The sequence below is a fragment of the Chiloscyllium plagiosum genome, unplaced genomic scaffold, assembly GCF_037043375.1.
Source record: "Chiloscyllium plagiosum isolate Xiang-an unplaced genomic scaffold, Cpla_swu_hap1 HiC_scaffold_35, whole genome shotgun sequence".
In the NCBI taxonomy this organism is placed as follows: domain Eukaryota; kingdom Metazoa; phylum Chordata; class Chondrichthyes; order Orectolobiformes; family Hemiscylliidae; genus Chiloscyllium; species Chiloscyllium plagiosum.
This window is the reverse complement of record NW_028270173.1, coordinates 3,377,909-3,390,637: the sequence shown is the minus strand read 5'-3', so window position 1 is coordinate 3,390,637 and position 12,729 is coordinate 3,377,909. Positions and strand designations below refer to the sequence as shown.

Here is a 12,729-nt window from a genome sequence, read left to right as displayed (position 1 = left end):
AGACGCAGACAGGGAGCAGACACCTTTCCCAGACCCAGAAAGGGAGCAGCCACCTTCCCCAGACCCAGACAGGAAGCAGACACCTTACCCAGACAGACCCAGACAGGGAGCAGACACCTTACCCAGACAGAGAGCAGACACGTTACCCAGACAGGGAGCAGACACGTTACCCAGACAGGGAGCAGACACGTTACCCAGACAGGGAGCAGACACGTTACCCAGACAGGGAGCAGACACGTTACCCAGACAGGGAGCAGACACGTTACCCAGACAGGGAGCAGACACGTTACCCAAACAGGGAGCAGACTCCTTACATAGACAGACCCAGACAGGGAGCAGACCCCTTACCCAGACCCAGACAGGGAGCAGACACCTTACCCAAACAGACCCAGGCAGGGAGCAGACTCCTTACCCAGACAGAACCAGACAGGGAGCAGACTCCTTACCCAGACAGACCCAGACAGGGAGCACACACGTTACCCAGACAGAGAGCAGACACCTTACCCAGACCCAAACAGGGAGCAGACACCGTACCCAAACAGACCCAGGCAGGGAGCAGACTCCTTACCCAGACAGAACCAGACAGGGAGCAGACTCCTTACCCAGACAGACCCAGACAGGGAGCACACACGTTACCCAGACAGAGAGCAGACACCTTACCCAGACCCAAACAGGGAGCAGACTCCTTACACAGACAGACCCAGACAGAGAGCAGACCCCTTACCCAGACCCAGACAGGGAGCAGACACCTTACCCAGACAGACCCAGACAGGGAGCAGACACCTTACCCAGACAGACCCAGACAGGGAGCAGACACCTTACCCAGACAGACCCAGACAGGGAGCAGACACCTTACCCAGACAGACCCAGACAGGGAGCAGACACCTTACCCAGACAGACCCAGACAGGGAGCAGACACCTTACCCAAACAGACCCAGACAGGGAGCAGACTCCTTACCCAGACAGGGAGCAGACACCTTACCCAGAACCAGACAGGGAGCAGACTCCTTACCCAGACAGACCCAGACAGGGAGCAGACTCCTTACCCGGACAGACCCAGTCAGAGAACAGACACCTTACCCAGACCCAGACAGGGAGCAGACACCTTGCCTAGACAGACCCAGACAGGGAGCAGACACCTTACCCAGACAGACCCAGACAGGGAGCAGACACCTTACCCAGACAGACCCAGACAGGGAGCAGACACCTTACCCAGACAGACCCAGACAGGGAGCAGACACCTTACCCAGACAGACCCAGACAAGGAGCAGACACCTTACCCAGACAGACCCAGACAGGGAGCATACACCTTACCCTGACACAAAGAGGGAGCAGACACCTTACCCAGACAGGGAGCAGACACCTTACCCAGACAGACCCAGACAGGGAGCAGACACGTTACCCTGACCCAGACAGGGAGCAGACACCTTACCCAGACAGGGAGCAGACTCCTTAACCAGACAGACCCAGACAGGGAGCAGACCCCTTACCCCGACACACCCAAACAGGGAGCAGGCATGTTACCCTGACCCAGACAGGGAGCAGACAGCTTACCCAGACAGACCCAGACAGGGAGCAGACTCCTTACCCAGACAGACCCAGACAGGGAGCAGACTCCTTACCCAGACAAACCCAGTAGGGAGCAGACTCCTTACCCAGACCCAGACAGGGACCAGACTCCTTACCCAGACCCAGTAGGGAGCAGACTCCTTACCCAGACCCTGACAGGGAGCAGACTCCTTACCCAGACCCAAACAGGGAGCAGACTCCTTACCTAGACAGACCCAGAGAGGGAGCAGACACCTTACCCAGACAGACCCAGAGAGGGAGCAGACACCGTACCCAAACAGACCCAGACAGGGAGCAGACTCCTTACCCAGACAAACCCAGTAGGGAGCAGACCCCTTACCCAGACAAACCCAGTAGGGAGCAGACTCCTTACCCAGACCCAGACAGGGAGCAGACTCCTTCCCCAGACCCAGTAGGGAGCACACTCCTTACCCAGACCCAAACAGGGAGCAGACTCCTTACCCAGACCCAGACAGGGAGCAGACTCCTTACCCAGACAGACCCAGACAGGGAGCAGACTCCTTACCCAGACAAACCCAGTAGGGAGCAGACTCCTTACCCAGACCCAGACAGGGAGCAGACTCCTTACCCAGACAGACCCAGACAGGGAGCAGACACCTTACCCAGACAGACCCAGACAGTGAGCAGACACCTTAACCAGACCCAGACAGGGAGCAGACATCTTACCCAGACAGACCCAGACAGGGAGCAGACACCTTACCCAGACAGACCCAGACAGGGAGCAGACTCCTTACCCAGACAAACCCAGTAGGGAGCAGACTCCTTACCCAGACCCAGACAGGGAGCAGACTCCTTACCCAGACAGACCCAGACAGGGAGCAGACACCTTACCCAGACAGACCCAGACAGTGAGCAGACACCTTAACCAGACCCAGACAGGGAGCAGACATCTTACCCAGACAGACCCAGACAGGGAGCAGACACCTTACCCAGACAGACCCAGACAGGGAGCAGACACCTTACCCAGACAGACCCAGACAGGGAGCAGACACCTTACCCAGACAGGGAGCAGTCACCTTACCCAGACGCAGACAGGGAGCAGACACCTTTCCCAGACCCAGAAAGGGAGCAGCCACCTTCCCCAGACCCAGACAGGAAGCAGACACCTTACCCAGACAGACCCAGACAGGGAGCAGACACCTTACCCAGACAGAGAGCAGACACGTTACCCAGACAGGGAGCAGACACGTTACCCAGACAGGGAGCAGACACGTTACCCAGACAGGGAGCAGACACGTTACCCAGACCCAAACAGGGAGCAGACTCCTTACATAGACAGACCCAGACAGGGAGCAGACCCCTTACCCAGACCCAGACAGGGAGCAGACACCTTACCCAAACAGACCCAGACAAGGAGCAGACACCGTACCCAAACAGACCCAGGCAGGGAGCAGACTGCTTACCCAGACAGAACCAGACAGGGAGCAGACTCCTTACCCAGACAGACCCAGACAGGGAGCACGCACGTTACCCAGACAGAGAGCAGACACCTTACCCAGACCCAAACAGGGAGCAGACACCGTACCCAAACAGACCCAGGCAGGGAGCAGACTCCTTACCCAGACAGAACCAGACAGGGAGCAGACTCCTTACCCAGACAGACCCAGACAGGGAGCACACACGTTACCCAGACAGAGAGCAGACACCTTACCCAGACCCAAACAGGGAGCAGACTCCTTACACAGACAGACCCAGACAGAGAGCAGACCCCTTACCCAGACCCAGACAGGGAGCAGACACCTTACCCAGACAGACCCAGACAGGGAGCAGACACCTTACCCAGACAGACCCAGACAGGGAGCAGACACCTTACCCAGACAGACCCAGACAGGGAGCAGACACCTTACCCAGACAGACCCAGACAGGGAGCAGACACCTTACCCAGACAGACCCAGACAGGGAGCAGACACCTTACCCAGACAGACCCAGACAGGGAGCAGACACCTTACCCAGACAGACCCAGACAGGGAGCAGACACCTTACCCAAACAGACCCAGACAGGGAGCAGACTCCTTACCCAGACAGGGAGCAGACACCTTACCCAGAACCAGACAGGGAGCAGACTCCTTACCCAGACAGGGAGCAGACACCTTACCCGGACAGACCCAGTCAGAGAACAGACACCTTACCCAGACCCAGACAGGGAGCAGACACCTTGCCTAGACAGACCCAGACAGGGAGCAGACACCTTACCCAGACAGACACAGACAGGGAGCAGTCACCTTACCCAGACGCAGACCGGGAGCAGACACCTGACCCGGACAGACCCAGACAGGGAGCAGACACCTTACGCAGACCCAGAAAGGGAGCAGCCACCTTCCCCAGACCCAGAAAGGAAGCAGACACCTTACCCAGACAGACCCAGACAGGGAGCAGACATCTTACCCAGACAGACCCAGACAGGGAGCAGACACGTTCCCCAGACAGGGAGCAGACCCCTTACCCAGACCCAGGCTGGGAGCAGACACCTTACCCAGACAGACCGAGACAGGGAGCAGACTCCTTACCCAGACCCAGAAAGGCAGCAGGACAAAGTGAGGTCTGCAGATGCTCGAGATCAAAGTTGAAACTTTATTGCTGGAACAGCACAGCAGGTCAGGCAGCATCCAGGGAACAGGAGATTCGACGTTTCGGGCACAGGCCCTTCTTCAGGAATGAGCAGAGAGTGTTCAGCAGGAGAAGATAAAAGGTAGGGAGGAGGGACTTGGAGGAGGGGCGTTGGAAATGTGATAGGTGGAAAGAGGTCAAGGTGAGGGTGATAGGTCGGAGTAGGGTGGAGGCGGAGAGGTCAAGAAGAAGACTGCAGGTCAGGAAGGCGGTGCCGGGCTGGAGGGATTCGGCTGAGACAAGGTGGGGGGAGGGGGGATGAAGAAACTGGTGAAGTCCAAGTTCATCCCCTGTGGTTGGAGGGTTCCCAGTCGGAAGATAAGACGCTCCTCCTCCGACCATCGGGTTGTTGTGGTTTGGCGGTGGATGAGTCCAATGACCTGCATATCCTCGGTGGAGTGGGAGGGGGAGTTGAAATGCTGTGCTACAGGGTGGTTGGGTTGGTTCGTCCGGGTGGCCCAGAGGTGCTCTCTGAATCGCTCCGCAAGTAGGCGGCCTGTCTCCCCAATATAGAGGAGGCCACACCGGCTGCAGCGGATGCAGTAGATGATGTGGGTGGAGGTGCAGGTGAATCTGTGGCGGATATGGAAGTTTCCTTTGGGGCCTTGGAGAGAAGTGAGGGGGGAGGTGTGGGCGCAAGTGTTGCACCTCCTGCGGTTGCAAGGGAAGGTGCCGGGAGTGGAGGTTGGGTCGGTGGGGGGTGTGGATCTGACAAGGGAGTCGCGGAGGGAGTGGTCTCTACGGAAAGCTGATAGGGGAGGGGAGGGAAATATATCCTTGGTGCTGGGGTCTGTTTGGAGGTGGCGGAAGTGACGGCGGATGATGCGCTGTACATGGAGATTGGTGGGGTGGTAGGTGAGGACCACTGGGGTTCTGTCCTGGTGGCGGTTGGAGGGGCGGGGCTCAAGGGCGGAGGAGCAGGAAGTGGAGGAAATGCGGTGGAGGGCACCGTCGACCCAGATCGGGAGCAGACTCCTTACCCAGACAGACCCAAACAGGGAGCAGACTCCTTACCCAGACAGACCCAGACAGGGAGCAGACTCCTTACCCAGACAGACCCAGACAGGGAGCAGACTCCTTACCCAGACAGACCCAGTAGGGAGCAGACTCCTTACCCAGACCCAGACAGGGAGCAGACTCCTTACCCAGACAGACCCAGTAGGGAGCAGACTCCTTACCCAGACCCAAACAGGGAGCAGACACCTTACACAGACAGACCCAGACAGGGAGCAGATTCCTTACCCAGACCCTGACAGGGAGCAGACTCCTTACCCAGACCCAAACAGGGAGCAGACAACTTACACAGACAGACCCAGACAGGGAGCAGACACCTTACCCAGACAGACCCAGACAGGGAGCACACACGTTACCCAGACAGAGAGCAGACACCTTACCCAGACCCAAACAGGGAGCAGACTCCTTACACAGACAGACCCAGACAGAGAGCAGACCCCTTACCCAGACCCAGACAGGGAGCAGACTCCTTACCCAGACAGACCCAGACAGGGAGCAGACACCTTACCCAGACAGACCCAGACAGGGAGCAGACACCTTACCCAGACAGACCCAGACAGGGAGCAGACACCTTACCCAGACAGACCCAGACAGGGAGCAGACACCTTACCCAGACAGACCCAGACAGGGAGCAGACACCTTACCCAGACAGACCCAGACAGGGAGCAGACACCTTACCTAGACAGACCCAGACAGGGAGCAGACACCTTACCCAGACAGACACAGACAGGGAGCAGTCACCTTACCCAGACGCAGACAGGGAGCAGACACCTGACCCGGACAGACCCAGACAGGGAGCAGACACCTTACCCAGACCCAGAAAGGGAGCAGCCACCTTCCCCAGACCCAGACAGGAAGCAGACACCTTACCCAGACAGACCCAGACAGGGAGCAGACACCTTACCCAGACAGACCCAGACAGGGAGCAGACACGTTCCCCAGACAGGGAGTAGACCCCTTACCCAGACCCAAACAGGGAGCAGACTCCTTACACAGACAGACCCAGACAGGGAGCAGACCCCTTACCCAGACCCAGACAGGGAGCAGACATCTTACCCAGACAGACCCAGACGGGGAGCAGACACCTTACCCAGACAGACCCAGACTGGGAGCAGACACCTTACCCAGACAGACCCAGACTGGGAGCAGACACCTTACCCAGACAGACCCAGACTGGGAGCAGACACCTTACCCAGGCCCAGACAGGGAGCAGACACCTTACCCAGACAGGGAGCAGACACCTTACCCAGACAGACCCAGGCAGGGAGCAGACACCTTACCCAGACAGACCCAGACAGGGAGCAGACTCCTTATGCAGACAGACCCAGACCGGGAGCAGACTCCATATCCAGACCCAGACAGGGAGCAGACACTTGACCCAGACAGACCCAGACAGGGAGCAGACATCTTACCCAGACCCAGACAGGGAGAAGACACCTTACCCAGACAGACCCAGACAGGAAGCAGACACCTTACCCAGACAGACCCAGGCTGGGAGCAGACACCTTACCCAGACAGACCGAGACAGGGAGCAGACTCCTTACCCAGACCCAGAAAGGCAGCAGGACAAAGTGAGGTCTGCAGATGCTCGAGATCAAAGTTGAAACTTTATTGCTGGAACAGCACAGCAGGTCAGGCAGCATCCAGGGAACAGGAGATTCGACGTTTCGGGCACAGGCCCTTCTTCAGGAATGAGCAGAGAGTGTTCAGCAGGAGAAGATAAAAGGTAGGGAGGAGGGACTTGGAGGAGGGGCGTTGGAAATGTGATAGGTGGAAAGAGGTCAAGGTGAGGGTGATAGGTCGGAGTAGGGTGGAGGCGGAGAGGTCAAGAAGAAGACTGCAGGTCAGGAAGGCGGTGCCGGGCTGGAGGGATTCGGCTGAGACAAGGTGGGGGGAGGGGGGATGAAGAAACTGGTGAAGTCCAAGTTCATCCCCTGTGGTTGGAGGGTTCCCAGTCGGAAGATAAGACGCTCCTCCTCCGACCGTCGGGTTGTTGTGGTTTGGCGGTGGATGAGTCCAATGACCTGCATATCCTCGGTGGAGTGGGAGGGGGAGTTGAAATGCTGTGCTACAGGGGGGTTGGGTTGGTTCGTCCGGGTGGCCCAGAGGTGCTCTCTGAATCGCTCCGCAAGTAGGCGGCCTGTCTCCCCAATATAGAGGAGGCCACACCGGCTGCAGCGGATGCAGTAGATGATGTGAGTGGAGGTGCAGGTGAATCTGTGGCGGATATGGAAGTTTCCTTTGGGGCCTTGGAGAGAAGTGAGGGGGGAGGTGTGGGCGCAAGTGTTGCACCTCCTGCGGTTGCAAGGGAAGGTGCTGGGAGTGGAGGTTGGGTCGGTGGGGGGTGTGGATCTGACAAGGGAGTCGCGGAGGGAGTGGTCTCTACGGAAAGCTGATAGGGGAGGGGAGGGAAATATATCCTTGGTGGTGGGGTCTGTTTGGAGGTGGCGGAAGTGACGGCGGATGATGCGCTGTACATGGAGATTGGTGGGGTGGTAGGTGAGGACCAGTGGGGTTCTGTCCTGGTGGCGGTTGGAGGGGCGGGGCTCAAGGGCGGAGGAGCAGGAAGTGGAGGAGATGCGGTGGAGGGCACCGTCGATCCAGATCGGGAGCAGACTCCTTACCCAGACAGACCCAAACAGGGAGCAGACTCCTTACCCAGACAGACCCAAACAGGGAGCAGACTCCTTACCCAGACAGACCCAAACAGGGAGCAGACTCCTTACCCAGACAGACCCAAACAGGGAGCAGACTCCTTACCCAGACAGACCCAGACAGGGAGCAGACTCCTTACCCAGACAGACCCAAACAGGGAGCAGACTCCTTACCCAGACAGACCCAAACAGGGAGCAGACTCCTTACCCAGACAGACCCAAACAGGGAGCAGACTCCTTACCCAGACAGACCCAAACAGGGAGCAGACTCCTTACCCAGACAGGGAGCAGACACCTTACCCACACAGACCCAGACAGGGAGCAGACACCTTACACAGACAGACGCAGACAGGGAGCAGACTCCTTACCCAGACCCAGACAGGGAGGGGACTCCTTACCCAGACAGACCCAGACAGGGAGCAGACACCTTACCCAGACAGACCCAGACAGGGAGCAGACACCTTACCCACACAGACCCAGACAGGGAGCAGACACCTTACACAGACAGACGCAGACAGGGAGCAGACACCTTACCCAGACAGACCCAAACAGGGAGCAGACTCCTTACCCAGACAGACCCAAACAGGGAGCAGACACCTTACCCAGACAGACCCAGACGAGGAGGAATCGTCGTGTTGACATTTTTCGTATTTTTGCTCAAACGGTTTTTGTCTCCATGGCAACCGCCCGTTGGCCTGGTACGGGGGCGTGGCTTGGTCTCGGGGGGGGCGTGGCCTGGACTGGGGGCGTGGTTTTGTTTAGGGGCGGGCCTTTGTCATTTGCTGGGGGTGTGGCCTGTTCTCGGGGGCGTGACCTGGACTGGGGGCGTGGTTTTATAAAGAGGGCCTTGCTTGTGCCAGAAGCGCGATTTTGTATGGTGGGCGGGGCCTGTTCCGGGGGCGTGGCTTGGCCTGGGGGGGGGTTGCTTCGTGTAGTGGGCGGGGCCTAGCCTCGGCGATACGGCTTGTGTCAGGGGCGTGGCTTAGGGACGGGTTCTGGTCGAGGGGCGGGACTTGGTAGCTTGCATGTTTCCGGGGCTTGCGGTGGTCCGCTGTTTGGGAGTGGGGTCTGGTCTTGGGGCCCGAGTATTGTCTCGGGGGGGGGGAGGGTGACTGACTGGAAGTGACAGAAATACTGAAACCTACAGCAGACAAACAGGAGGCTGGATGAAAGCCAGGCAGCATCACCAGGTTACAGTCCAACAGCGCTGCTCCTTCATCAGGGAGTTGTGCAGTCGGTTTTATGGTCCTACCCCACTAGCTCCCTGATGATGGAGCAGTCCTCCGGGAGCTCATGCTTCCAATTAAACCTGGTGTTGTGTGATATTTAACGATGGAAGGAAGGTCAGTGGCTGGAATGGAGGGGGCGTGGCCGGTTTCAGGGGCGGGATTGGCACGAGGGGCGGAGCTTAGATCTATGGGCGGAGCTTAGATCTATGGGCGGAGCTTAGATCTATGGGCGGAGCTTAGGTCTATGGGCGGGGCTTAGGTCTATGGGCGGGGCTTAGTCGGGGCCTGTGTTCGTTTTGGGGTGTTCCGTTTCCTTGGAGACAGCAGCTTCCGGTTGGGCCTGAGGCCTAGGCCTCAGAGTCGATGATAATGTGGAGGAGCATCCCCTTCAGCATCGCCTTCGTATGTCAGGGTAAGAGTTAGAGTTAGAGGCAGCAACACAGATCGCTGAGGAACACTCCCAGAGGCAGGAGTGATCTCAGACTCTGCAGCAGGTTGTTGAGTGAGGCCACAGAGGAGATGGTCAGGGCGTGGGAACCCCATCCTGGCAACATCCTTGTAAATCTTTTCTGAACAATTTCAAGTTTCACAACATGGGCGGCACAGTGGTTAGCACTGCTCCCTCACAGCGCCAGAGACCCGGGTTCAATTCCCGCCTCAGGCGACTGACTGTGTGGAGTTTGCACGTTCTCCCCGTGTCTGCGTGGGTTTCCTCCGGGTGCTCCGGTTTCCTCCCACAGTCCAAAGATGTGCAGGTCAGGTGAATTGGCCATGCTAAAATTGCCCGTAGTGTTAGGTAAGGGGTAAATGTAGGGGTATGGGTGGGTTGCGCTTCGGCGGGTCGGTGTGGACTTGTTGGGCCAAAGGGCCTGTTTCCACACTGTAAGTAATCTAATCTAATCTAAAAACATCCTTCCTAAAGGACGGAGACCAGAATTGCACACAATTTCCCAAAGTATCTGAACCAATGTCCTGTACAGCAGCAACATGATGTCCCAGCCCTGATACACAGGGCACTGACCAATAAAGCTGAGAAGCCGGTGTTGGACTGGGGTGGACAAATTTAAAAATCACACAACACCGGGCTATATTCCAACAGGTTTGGTGAAAGAGCAGTGCTCCGAAAGCTGGTACTTCCAGTTAAACCTGTTGGACTATAACCTGGTGTTGTGATATTTTTTAAAACTCTGACCAATAAAGGAGAGCAAACCAAATACCTTCTTCACTAACCTGATATGACTCCACTTTCAAGGAACTAATAACCTGCACTCCAAGGTCTCTTTGTTTGACAACACTGCCCAGGACCTGACCATTCAGTCTTTAAGTCCTGCCCTGATTTGCCTTTCCAAAATACAACACCGCATATTTATCAAAATTAAACCCCGTCTGCCACTCCTCTGCCCATTTTCCCATCTGAGCATGATCGCGTTGTACTCTGAGATAACCTCTGGTATTCACTACACCACCAATTTTAGAGTCAACTACATACATATTACCCATTTCTCCTATATTCACATCCAAATCATTTATATAAATGACAAAAAGCAGTGGACTCATCACCAATCCTTTTCGCACACCACTGGTCACAGGCCTTCAGTTGGAGAAACAAGCATCACCATTATCCATTGTCTCCTACCTTTGAGCCAATTTTGTATCCAAATGGCTACTTCTCACTGGATTCAAATGATCTAACCTCACTAAGCAGTCTACCATAAGAACCTTGTTGAGTATCACTGAAGTCCATAGAGGGAACATCCACTGCTCTGCCTTCTTCAATCATCTTTGTCACTTCGAACAGTTAGTGAGACATGATTTCCCATGCACAAAGCCATGTTGACCATCCCAAATAAGTCCTTACCTTTCCAAATACATGCAGTCCTGTCCATCAGACTCCCCTCCAACAACTTACCCACGACAGAAGTCAAGCTTACTGGTCTATAGTTCTCTGGCTTTTCCTTATCACCTTTCCAAAATAATAATATCACGTTAGTCACCCTCCAGTCTTCCATCTCACCTGTGGCTATTGATGATACAAATATTTCAGCAAGGGGGCGAGCAATCACTTCCCTAGCTTCCCACAGCGTTCTGGGAGATATCTGATCAGTGACAAATAATTCAACCTGGATAACTGTGGGGTGATGCACTTGGGCGGGACAAAGAAGGCATAGACATAGAACATAGAATGTTACAGCGCAGTACAGGCCTTTTGGCCCTCAATGTTGCACCGACTTGTGAAATTAATCTGATGCCCATCTAACTGTTCCATCATTATCCATATGTATGTTCAATGCCCATTTAAATGCCCTTAACGTTGGCGAGTCTACGTATGTTAAGACCTCACTTATTGACATTATTTAATAATTACATAGGAACGGAAGTACAGTATTTGGCATATCTAGTCTGCTCCATTATTCCAAAAGATTTCTTGATCAAGATGGTGAGGACCCAACTAGAGGGCAGGCCATCTTAAACTGGGTACTGTATAATGAGAAGGGAATCATTGCCAATCTAGATGTACGAAACCTCTTGGGGATGAGTGACAGTAACATGATAGAATTTTTTATCAAGGTGGAGAGTGAGTTATTTGATTCGGAGACACAAATGGGGGAATGTATAAAGGGCACAAAGAAATAGCTGAGCAACTGAATACATACTTTGGTTCTGTCTTCACAAAAGAAGATGCAAATCAGACACCAGAAATGTTGGAAAATGCAAAATCTGGTGAGAAGAAATAGCTGAGGGAGATCAATATTATTAGAGAAATGGTTCTGGGAAAATTGAGGAGCTTGGCCTTCATGGCAAGAGGTTTCGATTACAGGAGCAGAGATATGTTTTTGCAGATATATAGGGCTTTGGAGAGGCCACACCTAGAATACTGTGTGCAGTTTGAATCTCCTTTTCTGAGGAAGGATGCTTTTGCTCTCGCGGGAGTGCAGACAGGGTTTACCAGGCTGATTCAGGGGGTGGCAGGACTAAAGTATGAGGAGAGATTGACTAGGTTAGAATTGTTTTTTGCTGGAATTCAGATGATTGAGGAGGGATCTCATAGACACTTATAAAATTCCAGCAGGTCTATACAGGGTATTTGCTGCGAGGATGTTCCCAATAGTGGGTATGTCCAGAACCAGGGGTTACAGTCTGAGGATTCTGGGTAGACCATTTAGGATGGAGATGAAGAGACATTTCTTCACGCAAGGAATGGTGATCCTGTGGAATTCGTTACCAAAGGAAATAGTCGATGTCAAAACATTGAATGTATTGAAGAGGCTGCTAGATATAGCATTTGGGGTGAATGGAACCAAAAGTTATGGGGAGAAAGTGGGGTTAGGCTATTGAGTTGGATGATCAGCCACAATCATAGAGTCATAGAGATGTACAGCATGGAAACAGACCCTTTGGTCCAACCATGCTGACCAGATATCTGAACCCAATCTAGTCCCACCTGCCAGCACTTGGCCCATATCCCTCCAAACCCTTCCTATTCATATACCCATCCAAATGCCTCTTAAGTGTTGCAATTGTACCAGCCTCCACCACTTCCTCTGGCAGCTCATTCCATACACGTACCACCCTCTGTGTGAAAAAGTTGTCCCTTAGGTCTCTTTTATATCTTTCCCCTCTCACCCTAGATCTAT

The 12,729-nt window shown here is 54.8% G+C and overlaps 2 protein-coding genes across 7 annotated transcripts in view; one reads left to right on the top strand and one right to left on the bottom strand.

The window, feature by feature from the left end:
- The window catches only part of LOC122541562 (uncharacterized), a 114,395-nt gene extending 105,808 nt beyond the window's left edge, over positions 1 to 8,587 (bottom strand). Inside the window, exon 1 of the mRNA XM_087978808.1 lies at positions 8,468 to 8,587. Within this exon, the coding sequence (XP_087834934.1) occupies positions 8,468 to 8,507 (40 nt within the window). The 5' untranslated portion in view covers positions 8,508 to 8,587. The remainder of the gene's footprint in view (positions 1 to 8,467) is intronic.
- Positions 8,588 to 8,973: 386 nt separating this feature from the next.
- The window catches only part of LOC122541480 (hepatic and glial cell adhesion molecule-like), a 143,064-nt gene continuing 139,308 nt past the window's right edge, over positions 8,974 to 12,729 (top strand). For 5 of the 6 annotated variants that reach the window (XM_087979117.1, XM_087979115.1, XM_087979116.1 and 2 more), the window contains exon 1: positions 9,373 to 9,506. In XM_087979117.1, coding sequence (XP_087835243.1) covers positions 9,458 to 9,506 — 49 coding nt within the window. In that variant the 5' untranslated portion in view covers positions 9,373 to 9,457. Of the gene's footprint in view, positions 9,209 to 9,372; positions 9,507 to 12,729 lie in introns of those variants that run through there. The other variant, XM_087979114.1, reaches the window with a different exon arrangement.